Here is a 17,156-nt window from a genome sequence, read left to right on the forward strand (position 1 = left end):
AAACAGCACAGCAAATCCCAGTGATTCTCTGGTTTGTCCCTTAGCCCTGTGGGTACAGTGTGCAGCATTCAGCTGTTCTGCCAGTCAGGAGAATGGAAGGCTCTTGCCCTTTCTTTCCTGTCCCATTGATTCATCTCTGTAAACTCACATGGTGTGAGATTATTTTTGGGGTATGTTGGAGGGGCCAACATTTCATCAAACTGACAATTGCAAATTCTGTGTACAGATGTTCACAACAGTGAAGAGAGACAGAATTTCCCTGAACGTGTTTTGGATGCTGGCTATCTTGTGCTTTTTAATGGAAAGGAGTATGAATGGTCACATATGAATTATTTGAAAACCATCATTTACTTGTCAGTTGTTGATTAAAAATGTTGTAATTTAATGAGTAGATAAGTTTCCTATAGCAGGATAGGAAAGTGCCACTTTACCAAATTAAATAAATCATGAATCCATTGTCTTCAGGTCAGTGGATTTCTGTGGATTTTCACAGAATACAGCCTTTAAAGAACAACCTCACCTAACTTTTTTCTCCTCAGCTTTGCCACTCAGAAGTCAGTCCCCCATCACAAAAATTGCAGATCTGGCCATTTCCACATGGAAGCTTTTGCTCAATACAGTTCAGGGCTTGTTTATCCACAGAGGTGTTTTCCCCACAGCTGACATGGCACTGACAGCACAAAATGAGACTTTGCTTTTGATACACATTCACAGCATTTCATATAGACAGCATTTAAAATGTCTTTAGGGTCTCAGTACTACTGATTGAAAAATGTTTCATCTGAATAGGCTTATTAAAATCAATAAGGGTCTTCACACACTTAAACTAAATTATTTGTCAAGTTCTTCTCAAAAAGGGGAAACTCTTGTCTCCAAGTCACTGGATGAAGGCTGTTGGAGATGCCATTGTTATAAAATTGCTGCCTATTTAAAACATGCTACTGATGTTTTCTCTGAGAGCCTTGACTTTCTACAGACAAAACTAATCCAGCAAAATCATGACTGGTGCCAATGTAATGTGCTGCCTTTGTTGTTTAGGACATCTTTAAAAGGCCTTTCAGTGTAGATTCACTACAGTTTTTCCCATTTTACAGATACTGTGAACAAGGACACTGAACCCAAAGATCCATTTCCCATTCCAAGAAAGATTATGGCTGAACCAGACTACATAGATGATGACAATCCTGAATTAATTAGACCTCAGAAATTAATTAATCCTGTGAAGTCATCCCGGAATCATCAAGATCTCCATAGAGAGCTGCTTATGAATCAGAAAAGGTAAGAGTCTGTAAATCACTTGTGCCACCCTCCCACCCCAAACACACAACTGGAATTTTAGCTTCATCAAAATGACAATGTCCCCAAAACCCAGCAGGCACTGTTTATTGACTCAGATCTTATAAATTGAAAGATTCTGATCCTTAACCATGGCATTTATTTCTGTTTGAGTTTCAGTGCAAAAGCTTGCCTTAGAAGGCTTCTCATTTTGTTCTTCTAAATACTCTCAGAGGGTCAGTTTTGAGAGGAAGCAGTTCAGTTCTCCTCTCTTACATTTCATGTGAGTTACTTGGCCACTGTAATTTGTCTTGTACTCTTAATGTTATCAAGTATTTGACAAAATTTTGCTGTGAACAGTGGGATGGTAAAATCTGTGAGTTTTCACCATTCCCAGTGCACTGAGTTTATGAGGCCATTTCTCCTAAATCAGAGAAATCGTGTAGTTTATATCACATGCAACTTTTCTCTACTTATTTGATCTGCCTCACAATGCAGTGTGATAGTCTGGGGCCTGCTCTGCTGCTGCACAAGTGTTTCTTTGTATGTTTTGCAAATGCTGCCTGCCCCTCTCTGGGATGGGATGCACAGCTGTTGCTCTGTATATTGCTTTTAGAGATGTAAACAGCCATGTCTTCATTTCATCAACTTCAGAGACACAAGCACCTGGCCCAGAAATAGCTGAACTTCTGTTAATAAATCTCTTCAGCAGCAGAGAAGTTGCTTAGAAAACACATTAAGAAAATAGCCACCAGATTACCTGGTGGAGGAAAAGGCAGAAATCCTGTTGATGCTTTCTTTAAACCAACAGAAACCAACTATGATATCAATTGGTGGTTTGTTGCATTGAAGACAGCCAAAATGGATTTTTCAAAGGCAGAGTGTGGGGATCTATAAAATAGAAGTGGAATAACTGTATTTCACAGTGCATTTGAGCAGAAAGCTGGTGGTAGCAGCCAATCTGACTTTTTGATACCTAGGACCTTGATAAAGAAGAGTAAAAAGCCATGAATTTGGCTATTCCAGCACAAGTGGATTTGTGTATTTGGCAAGAAGAGTCACATTATGGCAGTTTTTCTCTCTCTTTCTTTTTTTTTTAAATCCTTTAGCAATGTAGTATTTTGAGGGGAGAAGGGGTCTTTTTACATGTAGTAGCAAAATCCTCCCAAATGCTGGGCTTAGAGACTTAATTCTAAATGAATTGCATATTCTAAATGAATATAACATTTCTTTAGTGATGAAGAAGGAGAGATATTTTACAGAATGCCAACTGAATTGGAACAAAGTGGCCTAAATAGGTGTTTGTCCTATTTTTCGTTAATGGGATTAAACATCAAAGTCAGTTCCTGGCACCAAGAAGTTTATAGTCATTGAAAGAAAAATAGTTGATGTTTCCTGATGATCTTAATCTAGAGGATGTGGAGGCTGCAATAAATTAAGACTATTTTTTTTTCTTTTAAGTTTATGAAAGCATAAAGCACTTTTAAATAGTATGGAGTTCTTTTCTTCTAGGAAAATATCCTATTACACAGAAAAGTTGTGCAGACCTCAGTACCCTCTCTTCTCTTATTGTAATTTTGATTAGCTGCAGCTGGTAATTTTAGATTCTTATTTATTGGTGAAAATAAATACTTTGAGGATTTTCAGCAGCAGAAAAATTGGTATCTTTTAGAGAAGGGTTAGTCTTCTGTGCTTTGTGTCACTGTAGGAGCTCTGATAGGAGGCTTTTCAGTAATGTAGATGTTAGGCTCTGTTCTGCTTTGTTACAGCAAATTTCCAAGTGTAAGGAGGACTTGCAGTGCTCTTATAGAAGTCTGCTTAACATGCTGCTTATTTTGTTCTGAAAACTCAGTGTAGACATCAGCAGCTGCACTTTTTGGACCCATCAGCTCTGAACAGCCAGAAATGGATGTTGGAAGATGTTAGTACTGGTCCAGTCATTCTCCACTGTGAGGAGTGTCTGTCAGGTCTAGAACTGGAGCAGTTATTTACTTGCAGAAAGGGTAGTTGTTTGGAGAGAAAGGAAAAAAAAATGGATTCAGGTGGTTCTACCTCAGGGCACTGGTCACTTAAATTGTTTTTCCTTATTAGGAATCAGCCTCAGCTCTGCAGAATATTGGTGCTGTCCCTTCCAGAGGTTTTAGCCCTGTCAGCTCTCACTTGTGTTGTAACACACTTTGTTTGCTCTATATCAAAGCCTTAGGATTTGTGATTTAACCAGAACAGTTACCAGGAGGGGGGATACAAGACCCCAGTTAATCCAGTATCCACCAGTTTGTTGCTTTTCCTTTTTACATAACAGTGGAAACAGGATTGACTTTATAGTTCTGTTACAGATCTGCCACCCCCACCTGAATGGACTGAGGGGTTGCATTTACTTGTAGCTTCTGTGGGTTCCCTTTGTTACAGCACATCTGAACCAGTCTGTGCCTCTGCTTTGTTACGGTGCATCCTCAGTGAGAGAAGCAGCAACAGTGATGTTACTTAGCAGCTGCTCTCTGGTTTGTGGCTGTTTTGACTCCTGATTGCCAGTGTGGAAGCTTCCACTGACTCTGCTCTCACCAATCCAGTAGTAGTAGTAGTAGTAGTAATGGTAGTAGTAAAAAAATTACTCCAGTTTTTCCTGCCTGACTTCAGTTTTATGTGCTAAAATGTAATTAAAATAGCATGAAACATAAAATATGAACACAGTCTTGTAGCTTCTGTTGCACTCAGGCCATGAGATCTATTATGAGAAATAGGGAACAGCATTTGGTGTTGCTAAATATTTGATTTTGCTGTCAGGGTATCTACAGGGATAGAGTGTTGCATAATATATGGAGTCATTCCTAGATGCCACCATAAAATGGCATTTTAATGTTTTATTGGACATGCTGTCAGATATGCATATTAATGAATAATTAGGGAAGCACAGATGTATAGCAAGTAGGAAGGGTAAAAATACGCTTTCTGAAAGCTTATTCTGGTTATTGAATTTCTTAAAGTTGAAATAAAAAATGGTTGATGTTAAACTTAACGCTGGATGCTTTCACATAATCGTCTTCCCAGGAAAGAGAACAATAACAAAGACAAATTTCAGATCTCTCTGCTCTGCTGTAAGTGATGCTACTACCTGAATAACAGGGAGAGCTTTGAATCTTATAACAAAATTTGAAACCATCACAGCGTTACAGAGATAAAAGAAACAGCTGAAGTCACAAAAATAAGCAGGAGTGAGTATCCATGTGTGTGCCTGTATAAATAATGTCATGCATCTTCCCAAGGAGTGAGCTTTCTCATTCCAGAGTAGCTGGCTTGGAAAGCAATTTGTGCTGAACAGGCTCAAAACATTCAGTTCATGTAGCACCTAAAGGCTTCTCAGAGGGGGAATCCTCCAGGCTTTGTCTGGTCTCCAAGGTGATGGCAACTTTTTTATTCTGGATTTTTGTTGTCTTAGGCTCTTTGTGATGTAGCCTGGGAGCTCTCACTGGAAATAGCTTCACAACCAGGCATGGGTAAGCTGTCACATTTTCAAGGCAAGGAGAGAATCCATGATTTCCAGGAACAGTGTGACAGACCACTTTTTAGTTCTGTCCATGCAGACTTCTGTGGGCAGAATAACCTGCACAGGACTGTCTGAACCCATTCCTTTTGAGTTATCAGGCACCAAGCTAATTCTTCTTGTCCAAAATTTGTTTCTAGCTCTGATAGTGTCTTGATCTTTGATGGTTTTTTCAGTCCGTTCTTTTGGAATCAAGAGAATAGAGTGAAGATGAAAGTTAATGAAGTATACAGGAGAAATACTGTATATTAAAGGGAAATATCTTAAAGGCTTAAATTCTAGCTTAGGATACTGGTTAGAAATCAGGCAAATGTCTGCGTGGTTTTTTCCATTTATTTATTTACATCCCAATGTATCTAAATAGGCAACTACTTGATTTTAGTGAAGCTGCCTGCAATTCTATGTGAATTCCTGCTAATTGAAACTGATCTCTCTTTTCTCCCCCACCGTGTAACTTGAAGGGGTCTTGCACCTCAGAACAAACCAGAGCTACAGAAGGTGATGGAGAAAAGGAAACGAGATCAGGTTATTAAACAACAAAAAGAAGAGGAAGCACAGAAGAAGAAGTCAGACCTGGAAATAGAACTACTGAAACGGCAGCAGAAACTGGAGCAGGTAAGATGGGGAATAACAGACATTTACACATCTGCATCTGAGCTACTCACCTGAGGCTCCCTTTGTAGACAGAAAAGAAGCAGCAGCCAATTTTTGGCATATTTCCCTTAGTTAAATTCAGGTATCTCTTAGGATAAATCAAATAATGCTCTTTAATTACCTGTTGTCACTTAGTGTATAGGAACTGCTTATGGGGTCTGCCTTTGGTCAAATGAATCCTGCACCAGCCAACAGGAATGTGTGTGGAGCACTGATGCTATTTAACCATTGAAACTGGTGATGTAGTCAATTTTTGTAGTCTAACTATGATCCACTAAGAATGGCTGTTAGGCTGTAGTACATCAAAATTAGCTTTAATGAATTAAAACTCACTGATTCTCCTGGGTTATGTAAGAAACTAAATAACTTTTAAAAGATCTTTTGTTGACTTAAAATGTGTGAGCCCATTAGTGTTTTCAAGTGAAAGAAAAAGTCCTCAGACCCTGGGCATGGAGCTGATGTGGAGTTGGAGTTCCTTGTGGTGAAGCTTTTTGCCAGGCACAGGACCAGCCAAATGTCTCTGTGCCTCTGGCTGCACTTCATGTGCCTGAGAGGAAATATCTCTACAGTGAAACAGCTCATCAGAGAAGTCACTGTGCATCGAGCAATTTTAAAATAAATTAATGCTATAAATAAATGCTTTAAAACAGTACCTCCTGTGTTTCTCAAAAGAAATCAATTAAGCCAAATAATTGCTGTTAAAAATTACATGTAATCCAATCATTATAGGTTTTAGGGTTTTATTATAGGTTGAGGGTTTTTTGTTTTAATTAGGTTTAGAAATATTTTTGGAGAAAGCTATTGTATTTTTAAGTGTATCATCCTGTCATTTTTCTTATTTCTCTTAAGGGCCCAGCTTGTGGGAAGATTTGATTTGAAACTGAGCCATCCAACATAGATTATGTAGATCAGAAAATTCTGTTAGAAGAGGAAAAGCCAGCCCGTGCAAACAGTGCTGTGATTTTGTAAACATCATAGGAATGGCATTAAGTGACAACATGACTCATGGAGGGACATTGTTCTGATTTATAGCAACAAGGCATGTCCCTTGTCAGTGAGCCAGGGACAAAGCAGAGATTATTAAGGTGTGCTGTATGTGGTCCCCATTAATCAGGGAGACCTTGGTCTGATGAAAAAGGAAAAAAAAAAGCTCATTTCAGACACTTTTGTCAGTTCTCTAAAGGTTCTTTTTCTCCCTTTCTGCCAGCTGATCTGCCTTCCCTAAGGTTGGCTAAGCAATCCATATTCTGTGGGCACTGCAGAGCCTTGCCACACAGAGCATTTCCATTCCTCACATGGAAATTTCAAGTGTCTGCATGGGCAGGAGCTGCCTCTTGGTTAAAAAAGGCAGTGAATGGCCTCTCAAAAATGAATGGCTAAGGGCCAACAAAGATTTTTGGGTTTTTATTGCTTTTTGTGATAGACAAACCAGATACTCTTAAAGAGGCTCAAGTTAGATACAGAACTTCATAGCTAAACATTCAGAAATCAGTTCTGCAGGTGTGCTCAGTAGTAGCTGTTCATGTGTTCTCCCACGAGGCACATTCTTCCTTGTTCTGTTGTAAAAGCCAGAGAAGGGAATTACTGTTGTTTCTTTAATGAAGATGTCCAAGAATTTCTTTAAAAATGCTTCATCTTGTTCTTGTACTGGGCTTGCAGAGTTTTTGTCTGTTTGGCAAAGGTGGACATCTGGAACAAGCTAGAGCCAAGGATTTGAAAAGATTTATTGTTTATGAGAGCAGATACTCCCAAAGAAAAGCAATTTTATCTTTTCCATGAGACAAAGAAAGGAAGCAATTAAAGAGTTTGGCATGGCCAGTTATTGAAACCTTTCATTTTTTGTCTTGTATTTCAATGATGTGTTTTCTAAACTTTTTTTTTCTAACATGTGATCCCCTTTTAAGCTGGAACTGGAGAAGCAGAAGATACAGGAAGAGCAGGAAAATGCTCCTGAATTTGTCAAAGTCAAGGGCAACTTGAGGAGGACGGTCCAGGAAGCAACAGAAGCACCAGACTCCTAGAGCCAGAGCCTGCTTAGACTTCCAGCTTTCCTGCAGAGAGAGGCTTTTGCAAGTTGTCTCACATTTGCCCCTCAAGAGGGAAACTAACAGCATCAGCTGACACTTACTGAAGATGAGATTTTTAATTCCTGGGACATATGGATTAAAAAGACAATATCGTAAACAGATCGACTTGCCAAATACAGTCCTGAGATCAATCAATAAGGAGTGTCTTTGTCAGTTCAGTGTCATGGACCAGGCTGACTTGCTTTCTCAGAGATTTTAACCAGGGATATAGAGAAACTCCTTCAGTCTTGCACTGCTTTAACTCTTGTGATCCTCGTTTAGTGGAGATACACAGATTATATTTTGCTTTAAATCAGAACAAAAATCCTCCTGTTATATCAAGCTTTGCTGAGCAGGTAGATATCCTCCATCTAGACCTACAGATTGTGTATATCCCACAATAATGTGTGTTTAGTTGGAATTTTTATTAAATCTAGGAGAATATGAGGTGTGCTATTATTGCTGCCCATCCCCACTAGGATAGGTAGGTTTGGGCAAGATGAGAATGCTTAAAATTCACCAGCAGTGAAAAGTTAAGCAGCCTTAAAGCCCATTTCTTGCTGTTTGGCATGTAGAATTTGGGCTATGAAAGAATCTGATGATCCTTTCACAGGGAGACTCCAGATGCTGATTTGTCTCTCTCTGTAAACTTCCACTGTTGTGTACAGGCCTGTGAAGTGCTACCTGTGAATTTACCTCTCAAAGCAAAATTACCTGTCTTCTACTTCTCATGTTTTGAAATCCTGCTTACTTTGGTGTTGTGGCCTTTCTCCTCCAAGGACATGCTGAACAGAGTACAGTGTTAACACATCACTTGGGAGTGTTTGAACTCATTTGCTGGAACTGATCTACCATCAGTTCCTACTCTTTGCTTGCAGAGACTTGTTGCAGTTTCTGCAGTAGAGAAGTGTTTAAACCAGACCAAACCAATTACTGGAATCTACTGAAATGGATTTTTTTTCCGTAAAGTGAGGCATAAAATGAAATTAATTTTATCCCATCCTTCATTTAGCCTCAAGAAAGAAGTTTGTTACCACTGAGACTTTGGGTCCAATTCTGTCATCTTCTGCCTTCCCACAAGTTGCCCCTGTGACTTGCCATTACATAAAATATTGCTCAGCTTGCACAGGGATGACAGAATCTGATCCTTCATGCTTATGACTACTAGTTATCCAGGAAAGCCTGGGATGAGGAGTGGGGAACAGATTGCTCATGTAGGATTACCGAATTGGATTCTTACCTGGTGTGACTGGGTGCAGATGTATCTTTACAATGTGGGGAGAAACCCTCATCTTCCTTGGTCAGACCAGTCCTAGCTCTCACTGAAACTGTGTTCATACAAACCTGCTGAGGATCTAATCCCTAGCCTTTGCCTTAGGATGCTAAACACAATAATTTCTACTTTGTAATTACATTGGGCATAACTCTTCGAGAACACTTTTTATTAATATCAGCAGTGGCATGTTTGTATTGTAAAGGTGTGGTGGAGGGTTGTTTGCTTGGTTTTTATAGTTCCTTTTGCCTTTCTTATAAGTATTGGACATTTTAAATACAATTTCAGATTAGCACTGGGGACAATACAGTCACAATTAGAAATGTTTCCTAGATACAGACTTTAATTTGTTAAGATACAGGCATTTTTTGTGAGGACATAATCAGATTGAGGGTAAATTGAATTGTGATAAGCATATTGCCATTGATTTAGACTTGCAGTGTGACTCACGTCTAGAAGATTAAATGTGAAGATGGTCTAAGACTGTTCAGATTATGGACATACAAAAGACAAAGGCCAAATGTAAGACTCTTCCATGTATTATCTCAACAAAGGAGCACCCTGAATGCTGCAGGTAATTCCTGTCTTCTTCCTTTCTCCTGGCAAGAGAGGATCCTTTCTGGCAATACATCATTCCAATGCTTGCACTGATTTTTGTCATGTTGTTGAGACAGCACTATGTCTGAGACTTCCACACCCCACTCATGCTTCATCTTAGCTGTTCCCAGCCTACCAAACATCCTGCCTCTTGGTTTCAGCTCCACATTAACCTTCTCCTCAGTATGGAAAAGTCTAGAAGTGAGCGAGGAAACCTTCCTCTGGCTTGAGCAGACCATTTGGTGTTTGCCATTTCCCCTTGGTGATCATGGCAATCCTCCCGCACATTCACAGTGAGGTGAAATCAGTGGCACTGGGAGTGGTGGGGGACAAAGATCCCATGTGTGGCTTCAGTGGCTGTGCTGGATCTGGCCCTCAAGGCTAAAGGCAGCCTGCTTTCTCCCCAGGTTAGCCTGTGATTCAGGGTAGAGTTTCTCTTTCTGAAACACAGGAGGCCAGAAAACAACTCCCTTGTACATACAGCATGAAGTGGTTTTTTTTGTTTTTGTTTTTCATTGGAATTAACTCTCTGTGTGAACAGAACATCAACGTGTGTGTTAGAACATCTTTGAGTCCTGCTAATCCTAGGAACCCCAGCCACCTTCATATCAATTTTGACAGGAAAAAGCTTGATTTGAAGTCAGGATTGGGCAACCCTTCAATGGGTGGCCAGTCAGTCACACCACAAGTGTCCTGTGCAGCTACTCAAGTAAGAAACTGCTTGCAGTGAGCATAAGCAATTCCTGCTCTGCCCTTCAGCTCTGTGGGTTTTGAAGCAATCCAGCGAATTCTTCAGTGATCTGAAAATTGCTCACTTACCACTTTGTACTTTTTTAAAAACTCTTGCTTTTTGATAGTATAGTAGTAAATTTTTTAGCATTTTTGTGGCTTTAACATTCTGTTAATATCTGCACTTGTTTGAGTGTACATATATAAATATATATAAATATAAAAAGGGAGCCTTAATGGATTTGTTTTCATAATTTAATATTTTTTGTATTTGCTCTTGTATAATTGTTTTTAACTAAAGGTATTACAAGAATGAGGGTGGAATACTTAGAACCAAAGCTATGCTTAATAAAATCTACTACATGCTTGGTGTATGTGGTGGTGTCTGTCATATCCTGCCAAAAACAAAACTTTGGGGGCTGCACTGAGATATCCAGACTGTTTCAAATTCTGCAGTGTGGGGGGAACTATCAAGATCATGATGATTCTTGGTTCCTTAAAACCCTGCATTCCTCTTTGTGTGTGCAAAGGTTGACAGAAAGAGTTTGCTGTGTCTCTAAACAGTATTATCCTTCAAATAAATTACATGCAGGAAGTTTTTAACAGGACTGTGCAGGTCTTCAGGTAATGCAAGGTGAGGCAGAGCTGAGGGAAAACTTCTGATGGGAGTCAAGTAATTGTGGAAGTCATTCCCCGTCAATCCTTGGAATTATCAGCATTGCAATAGCTCCATTTCAAATGAGAGTGAGAAGAGAGTAACAAGCCTGGTCCTGGGTTCAAGTCCTACAATGCTCTTTTTAATTTAGCCAGTGCTGCAAGGTGTGGTTCTAGTAGGAAAGACTTGGGCATGAGAAAGAAGGTGCAGGCAACAAAGGATTTGCTGGGTTAGGGTCAGAGATCTCAGTGCCAAAGAGCAAAATCCTGTGCCAACAGCAGATAGGGAAGGTGGCAGGGGATGGACAGGGCTGGAAGAGGTGAGTGCCATCAGTTCTGCACAAAGCTCACACTGGTGAGCCCTGGCCAGCTGGGCAGGTGACAGTGGAGGGGGAGCTGCAGAGGAGCATGGGGTGAAATGAGGTGGGGGAGGAGGAGAGCAGTGAATTCAGAACAGATGTCAGGAAATGTTTTTTCCTTCAGAAACTGCTCAGCATGTGGAATGGGTCCTGGCAGCACTGCTGATGCAATGGTGCTGGAGCCGCTCCCGGAGCTCTGAGATGTGGGGGAGGTAAAAAAGAACAGAGTTAATAAGGGGTGAGTTTCTGTGGCCTGCTGGAGATACTGCCCTGTGCTCTCCTTCCTCAAATGTAGCCAAATGTGTTCTGAATTATCCTTCAATATTTCACTCCAGCTCTAGAAGGAAAATAGTGAGGGCATGTGATCTGCTTTTGTAGCTTGTCCAGAAGAAAAGATGATCCTCCTTTTGTCTGCTTTTTTGGATAGCATTAAGCTAATAGGTTTTGTCATGTGGCTTTGCAAGCACCAATCCACTGGGGGCTTTGCCTGTGCTCCTGTGGCCATAGGCAGATGGGTTGTGTCCTGCTGTAGGAACCTTGAGGTCCCTTAGCTGCTCTTACAGGGTCCATGGATAGTGTCTGAAACCTGAAGTGCCTGGTGGCACTTCCAGTGACCTGTTAAGAAAATAACTGGAGACCAAAGAGAGATTGCTGCTGTGCAGTTTCCATAGGATCAGAACTGATGTTTATAGGGGGAAGAATGGGAGGGCAAGTTGGGTTCTCAAGGCTTTGCAATAGAAAGAGCACAAACACTTGATGAGATCTGGAGGAGTGGAAATACAAGATACTTTTTCCCTCCCCCTGCCACTTTAAACTGTTTGAAATCTTTCAGCTGTCAGAGTAAAGGTTTGTTGTGCTGTTGTCAATATTAAGGATGACTCTCCTTGATGGAAGTGGTGGAAACTGTGGCCAGAGGAAGTGTTTGGTGGTGGTAACAGAGCACAGATGTCCTCACTGTCACTCCAGTGCTTGTGTTCCACAGCTTATGCATTGCTTCAGACCTAGGGGAGGACTGCACTGGGTCCCTCCCATGGCCTGCAGTGCCTCTCTGAGCTGAGCAGGGACTGCTTCTGTTCTCTGGGCTGATTTTGCTCAACCTCAAGTACATGCATTTGAGCTAATGATCCACTTTTCCTTGCTCTCAGAGCAGAGCAGTCAGCCCTGTGGAGTGTATTGCCTTCCTTTGACTGTGGAGGAGCCCACAGTGCCTGACTGCAGGGAACATTGTCTACCTTGCAAGCATTCTGAAGCCAGTTCAGATGCCACCTCCAAACCACCCCTCTCTTTTTCATGGAGTTTTGTGCCCCAGGATAGATGAAGCACTGGATGCCTTTAGTAGATTTGGCCCTTCATGTCTGTGTGGTTCATCACTGACCAGCAGGAGGGGAGGTGGCATCTCCACAGTGGTGTGAGGGAAGGAGGAGGATGGGAAGCACCTCCCACAGCCAGAATCACCCACTGCTACAGCCTCAGTACTTAATTATCTAAGTAATCATTTTGGAATTAACTTCCATTATGCACCCAAGTCTAATCTCTCAGGTGGACAGCACGAGCAGTTTAACACAGATTGAAGGTGGCACATGGAAACTTCAGCCTGATTAGATGGGAAGGAGAAACATGTTTCTTTCCCCCTCTTCAGCTATTCGGAAACAAATCTTTAATAATGCAATCGAAATGCCAGGTCTACTTATTGTGCTCAAAAATTAGGAGTGCCCAGAAAGCCTGAGCCCCTGAGTGGGGTTCATTTAAGGTAAGTGTTGCTTGGTACAGAAAGGCAAAGGGAGCTGCCTGTGGAGTCAGGACATGGCAACCCAGCCCATCTGAAATAGTCTCCCTGAGGGAGGGTTTGTGTCCATCTGGTTATCTGTCCTTTCACTCTTCCTTTGGTAAATGAAGCCTAAAAGATTCTCTGATGAAAAACTGATCAGGATTTTGCTTTCATCAGTAGCAGCAGAAAAAGAGAGAGACCCCTTAAATTTACATTGTTAAACCTGAAATGTCCTTCATCACTGGGGTTGTGGGTCATAAGGGGTGATTTTCTCTTATGTGCAGTTTGAGCTCTTGTCTTCATCCAGCTTTGTTTTAGTGCTAATCCTTTCAGTGAATTCTGCTCCATACAATTCCAGGGAACCACCTTCATGAGCTCAGCTCAGCAACAAAGTGAATTTGGGGAATTTGCTAAGCCCAGTGGGCCCCAAACATCACAACCTCTGGTTTGCTGGGGAAATTTTACTCTCACTTCTAGTACAGATAGAATTAACTTCTTAAATACCAAGGAGTAAATTCTCTTCAAACAGAGATCTTGCAATTTTTATGATTTTCTTATTGCAAGGGTGTTGCTTCTGCTGTATACCAGGAACTCTATTCCCAGTGTATTAGGAGATGGTTGTGATAGCCAGACAAGAGGTGAGCTGCAAACTCACTGCAGGCCCCTCTGCAGTTAGAGCCACTCAGTCCTGATGCTGGAAAGCAGAGTGGCTATCTGGGGAGGAAAAAGGAAGAACAGACAGTGGGAAGGCAAGTGCCTGACTGATGAAGGTTTCCACCTTGTAGCCAAGGTTAAACAGCAGCTCTGAGGATGATGCACTCAGCCTGCATCTGTGTTCACATCTAATGTACCCTGTGCCTTTTTATTTCCCCTGAAGCCTCATTGTGTTTTTGATTCCTTTCCTATTGTTTCCTTTCACCCCGAGCTCTTCCTGCCTCTTCAGGCCTCCTTGCCTTTGGATTATTTCCCAGGGCTGGTTTGTAATGAAAGGCATTTAATTAACAAAGAATCCCTGGGATGGATCCTGAAATGGGTGTTTGAGGCTGACTGCTGCAGCTTGGAGGGAAACCCAGCCTGAGCCCTTGGTTTGTGGGGAGTGGAGATGGGAAATCCTGGGTGTGCAGGGACCAGGAGCAAGGTGGGAATAAAAACTCTGAGTGGCTGTCACAGCACAAATGGGAAACCAATACAGACATCTCAAAGCTTTTATCTCAGAGCCCTACTCAAAAAGAAGCATGATGAGAAAAACTCTATGGGGGTGAAAAGGAGAGTGGCAAAAGTTTGTTCCTTGATTCCTTCTCCACTACCCCTGACCTGGTGAGACCCCAGCAGGAATGCTGCATCCAGCCCTGGGGTCCCCAGCACAAGGAGCACATGGAAATGTTGCAGTGGGTGCAGAGAAGACCACAAAGATGGTCTGAGGGCAGGAGCATTCTCTCCTAGGAAGACAAGCTGAGAGAGCTGGGTTTGTTCAGCCTGGAGAGGAAAAGGCTCTGAGGAAAACTCATTGCGGACTTCCAGTACCTGAAGGGGTCTTACAAAATTTAGGGGGAGCAACTTTTTATGTGAGCAGATAGTCACAGGACAAGGGGGGATGGTTTTAAACTAAAAAGAGGGAGATTTAGGTTAGATGTTGGAAGTTCTTTACTCACAGGGTGGTGAATCACTAGAGCAGGTTGCCCAGAGAAGCTGTGGATGCCCCATCCCTGAAAGTGTTTGAGGCCAGGTGGGATGGAGCCCTGAGCAGCCTGGTCTAGGTGCATCTCTGCCCATGGCAGGGGGTTGGAAATAGGTGATCAATAAATTCCTTTCCAACCCAAGCCATTCCATGATTAGCAAGAAGCCCAAAATACATAGAAGCAAAGCGAGGGCAAACTCGATTGCCCTCCTTAAAGCCATTAAGAGCCTCTTGGAAGGTTTTGCGCGCAGGCGTTTCCTTGCCCGGGTCCTGAGGCAGCTGCCGGGATGCTTGGGGATGCTCGGGGATGCTCCCGCAGCCCCCGCTCAACTCCCACCGCCTGCTGCCCTCTCCTGGGCAAAGCAGGGATCCGGGGCTTGCCTTTCCTTCCCTCCAAAGCTTTCCTCTAAAAACACCGCAGCGCTGAGCTGTCGAGACCGAATGACTGCTGCTTCCTTGGGGAAATACGTTATAATTTCGTGATTTTTCTATGCAAATGTCATCAACATTTCCGCTAAGACATCGCTGATTTTCCGTGTTTAAAAGCCTTGACTGAGTGTGTTTCAAGAGCTTGGGGGCTGGATTCACAAAGGGGTGTTTGGTGTCCTGTGCTAAAGCATGAGGGTTCACCATGGAGAGGTCTCTGATGGCTCCTGTGGAATCTCTGGGGCTATCCACGGGCAAACCCCTGCAGAGATCCCAGGTGTTCTCAGGACAGGTTGGAGATGTGATAAACCCAAATGTGCCAGGGCTGTGTTTGAAGCAGCCTTCTGCAGCAGCTGGTCCTTTGCTTTCTGTGGTGACAGCCTCCACTGCTGCAGTCTGGGGTCCTGCAGAGGATTCACCTCCCGCTGCAATCCCATCAGCAATCCCGTCCCTGTGCCATCCCCCCTGTGCCCCCTCCCACTGCCTACACCACCAGCAGGGGTGTTCCTCCTGCTGTCACCCCAGAGAGCACTGATGTGCCCTCTGTGGCCTGGCAGCCCTTCCCAGCAGGAGGGACACCCCAGCCAGAGCCTCCCTCTGCCCCAGGGAAGGAGCAATGGGACCATCAGAATGCAGGTGGGGAGAATCCCCCATTCCCACACATCCCACTCATCCGCCTGCATTTGCCATCCTGGTTTCCATACCTACAACTCCTCTCTCTCTGCCCATTCAAACTCTCTCCTTTGCTTTCTAAAAATGTTCCCCATCCTCAGCTCCATCCTCGCTGGCAGCAGACTCCTCCTGTTGCTATAACAACGAGCAGCAGCCCAGCCAAATCAGCCAGACCCTGCCACATTTCCCTGCCTGCATCCAAATCATCCCCCTAGGTGTGAACACACTCTCTTCTTCCTCAAGCCTTTGCCATCTGCCTGCAAGGGGGAGATTGCTCCCTTTGGGGGCTCAGGGCCCTCTGCACCCCCCCTGTGCCTCCTTTCCCCTCTGTGCATGCTCTGCAGCCCCCCAGCTGGGTCCCCACACATGAGCTGGGCCACACTGACTGTCCCACACACCCTCTGAGGTAAAACACCACCCTTGTGGCTCATAAACCCCATGCAGATTAAATTGGGAATGGGAATGGGGAGAATTGCTTGAAATACAGTGGAATATGTGTGCCCAGGGTTGTATCCTGGTCTGGGCTGAAAGCTGGAAGGTGTGCCTAGCACAAAGGTGCTGGGGAAAGAATTTTCTTCTGAAGTAGAGTGTCAGGGTGTCTGGAAGGTGTGTCTAGCACAGAGGTGCTGGGGAAAGAATTTTTTTTCTAAAGTAGAGTCTTGGGGTGTCTGCCCTGTGGCCTAAGCCACACATCCAGCCCAGGGAGTGCCACTGGTGCTGTGTAAATCCTCTCTGTCACTGCAAGGATGCTGTGGCCAGAGCCTGCTGATCCTGCAGAGAGCAGGGAAACAAGCCCTGCCACCCCTGAGGTCCTTGAGGGCCCTCCTAGCAGACATTCATGGTGGCTTTCCCACCCTTGATCATGAGCTCCACTTAAAACTGATTTCTCCCAGCCTGTCTGGGCTGGCAGCAGCAGACTGGAAGGTGCAGGTGGAAATGGTGAATTCTGCCACAGAGAGTGTGGCACAAGGCTCCTCATCCTGAGCTGCATCTCTGCTGCCCTTCCCTTGGGCCAGCTGCTGTCCCAGGGCTCACCACAAGGATTTCTGACCTCCCTGCTGAAAAAAAAACCCCTAGGACAGCCTCATGAGATGATGCCAGACTGGAGGCACATCAAGAACCACCCTCCAGTGCTGTGCCCTCAGCTCAGCAAGGACATTGAGGTGCTGGAGAGTGCCCAGAGAAGGGCAATGGAGCTGGGGCAGGGGCTGGAGCACAAGGCTGAGGAGGAGCAGCTGAGGGAGTGGAGGATGAAGAAAAGGAGGCTCAAGGAGGGATCCTAGCACTACAACTCTCTGGAAGGAGGTTATAGCCCCCTCAGACTCTTCTTCCAGGTGCAGAACAGGAGGAAGTGGCCTCAGTTGCACCAGGGGAGGCTTAGATCAGATATTAGGAAAAATTTCTTCACTAAAAGGGTTTCCCAGCATTGGAAAAAGCTGCCCAGGGAGTCACCATCCTTGGAGG

General features: G+C 43.6%; 1 protein-coding gene across 5 annotated transcripts in view; it reads left to right on the forward strand.

The window, feature by feature from the left end:
* FAM107B (family with sequence similarity 107 member B) overlaps nucleotides 1–10,507 on the forward strand; it is a 59,361-nt gene extending 48,854 nt beyond the window's left edge. For all 5 annotated transcript variants that reach the window (XM_030959476.1, XM_030959472.1, XM_030959473.1 and 2 more), the window contains 3 exons: nucleotides 1,095–1,278; nucleotides 5,278–5,431; nucleotides 7,375–10,507. In XM_030959476.1, the coding sequence (XP_030815336.1) occupies nucleotides 1,151–1,278; nucleotides 5,278–5,431; nucleotides 7,375–7,491 (399 nt within the window). In that variant the 5' untranslated portion in view covers nucleotides 1,095–1,150 and the 3' untranslated portion in view covers nucleotides 7,492–10,507. The remainder of the gene's footprint in view (nucleotides 1–1,094; nucleotides 1,279–5,277; nucleotides 5,432–7,374) is intronic.
* The last annotated feature ends 6,649 nt before the right edge of the window (nucleotides 10,508–17,156 follow it).

This window comes from Camarhynchus parvulus, chromosome 1A (assembly GCF_901933205.1).
Source record: "Camarhynchus parvulus chromosome 1A, STF_HiC, whole genome shotgun sequence".
Taxonomy (NCBI): Eukaryota; Metazoa; Chordata; class Aves; order Passeriformes; family Thraupidae; genus Camarhynchus; species Camarhynchus parvulus.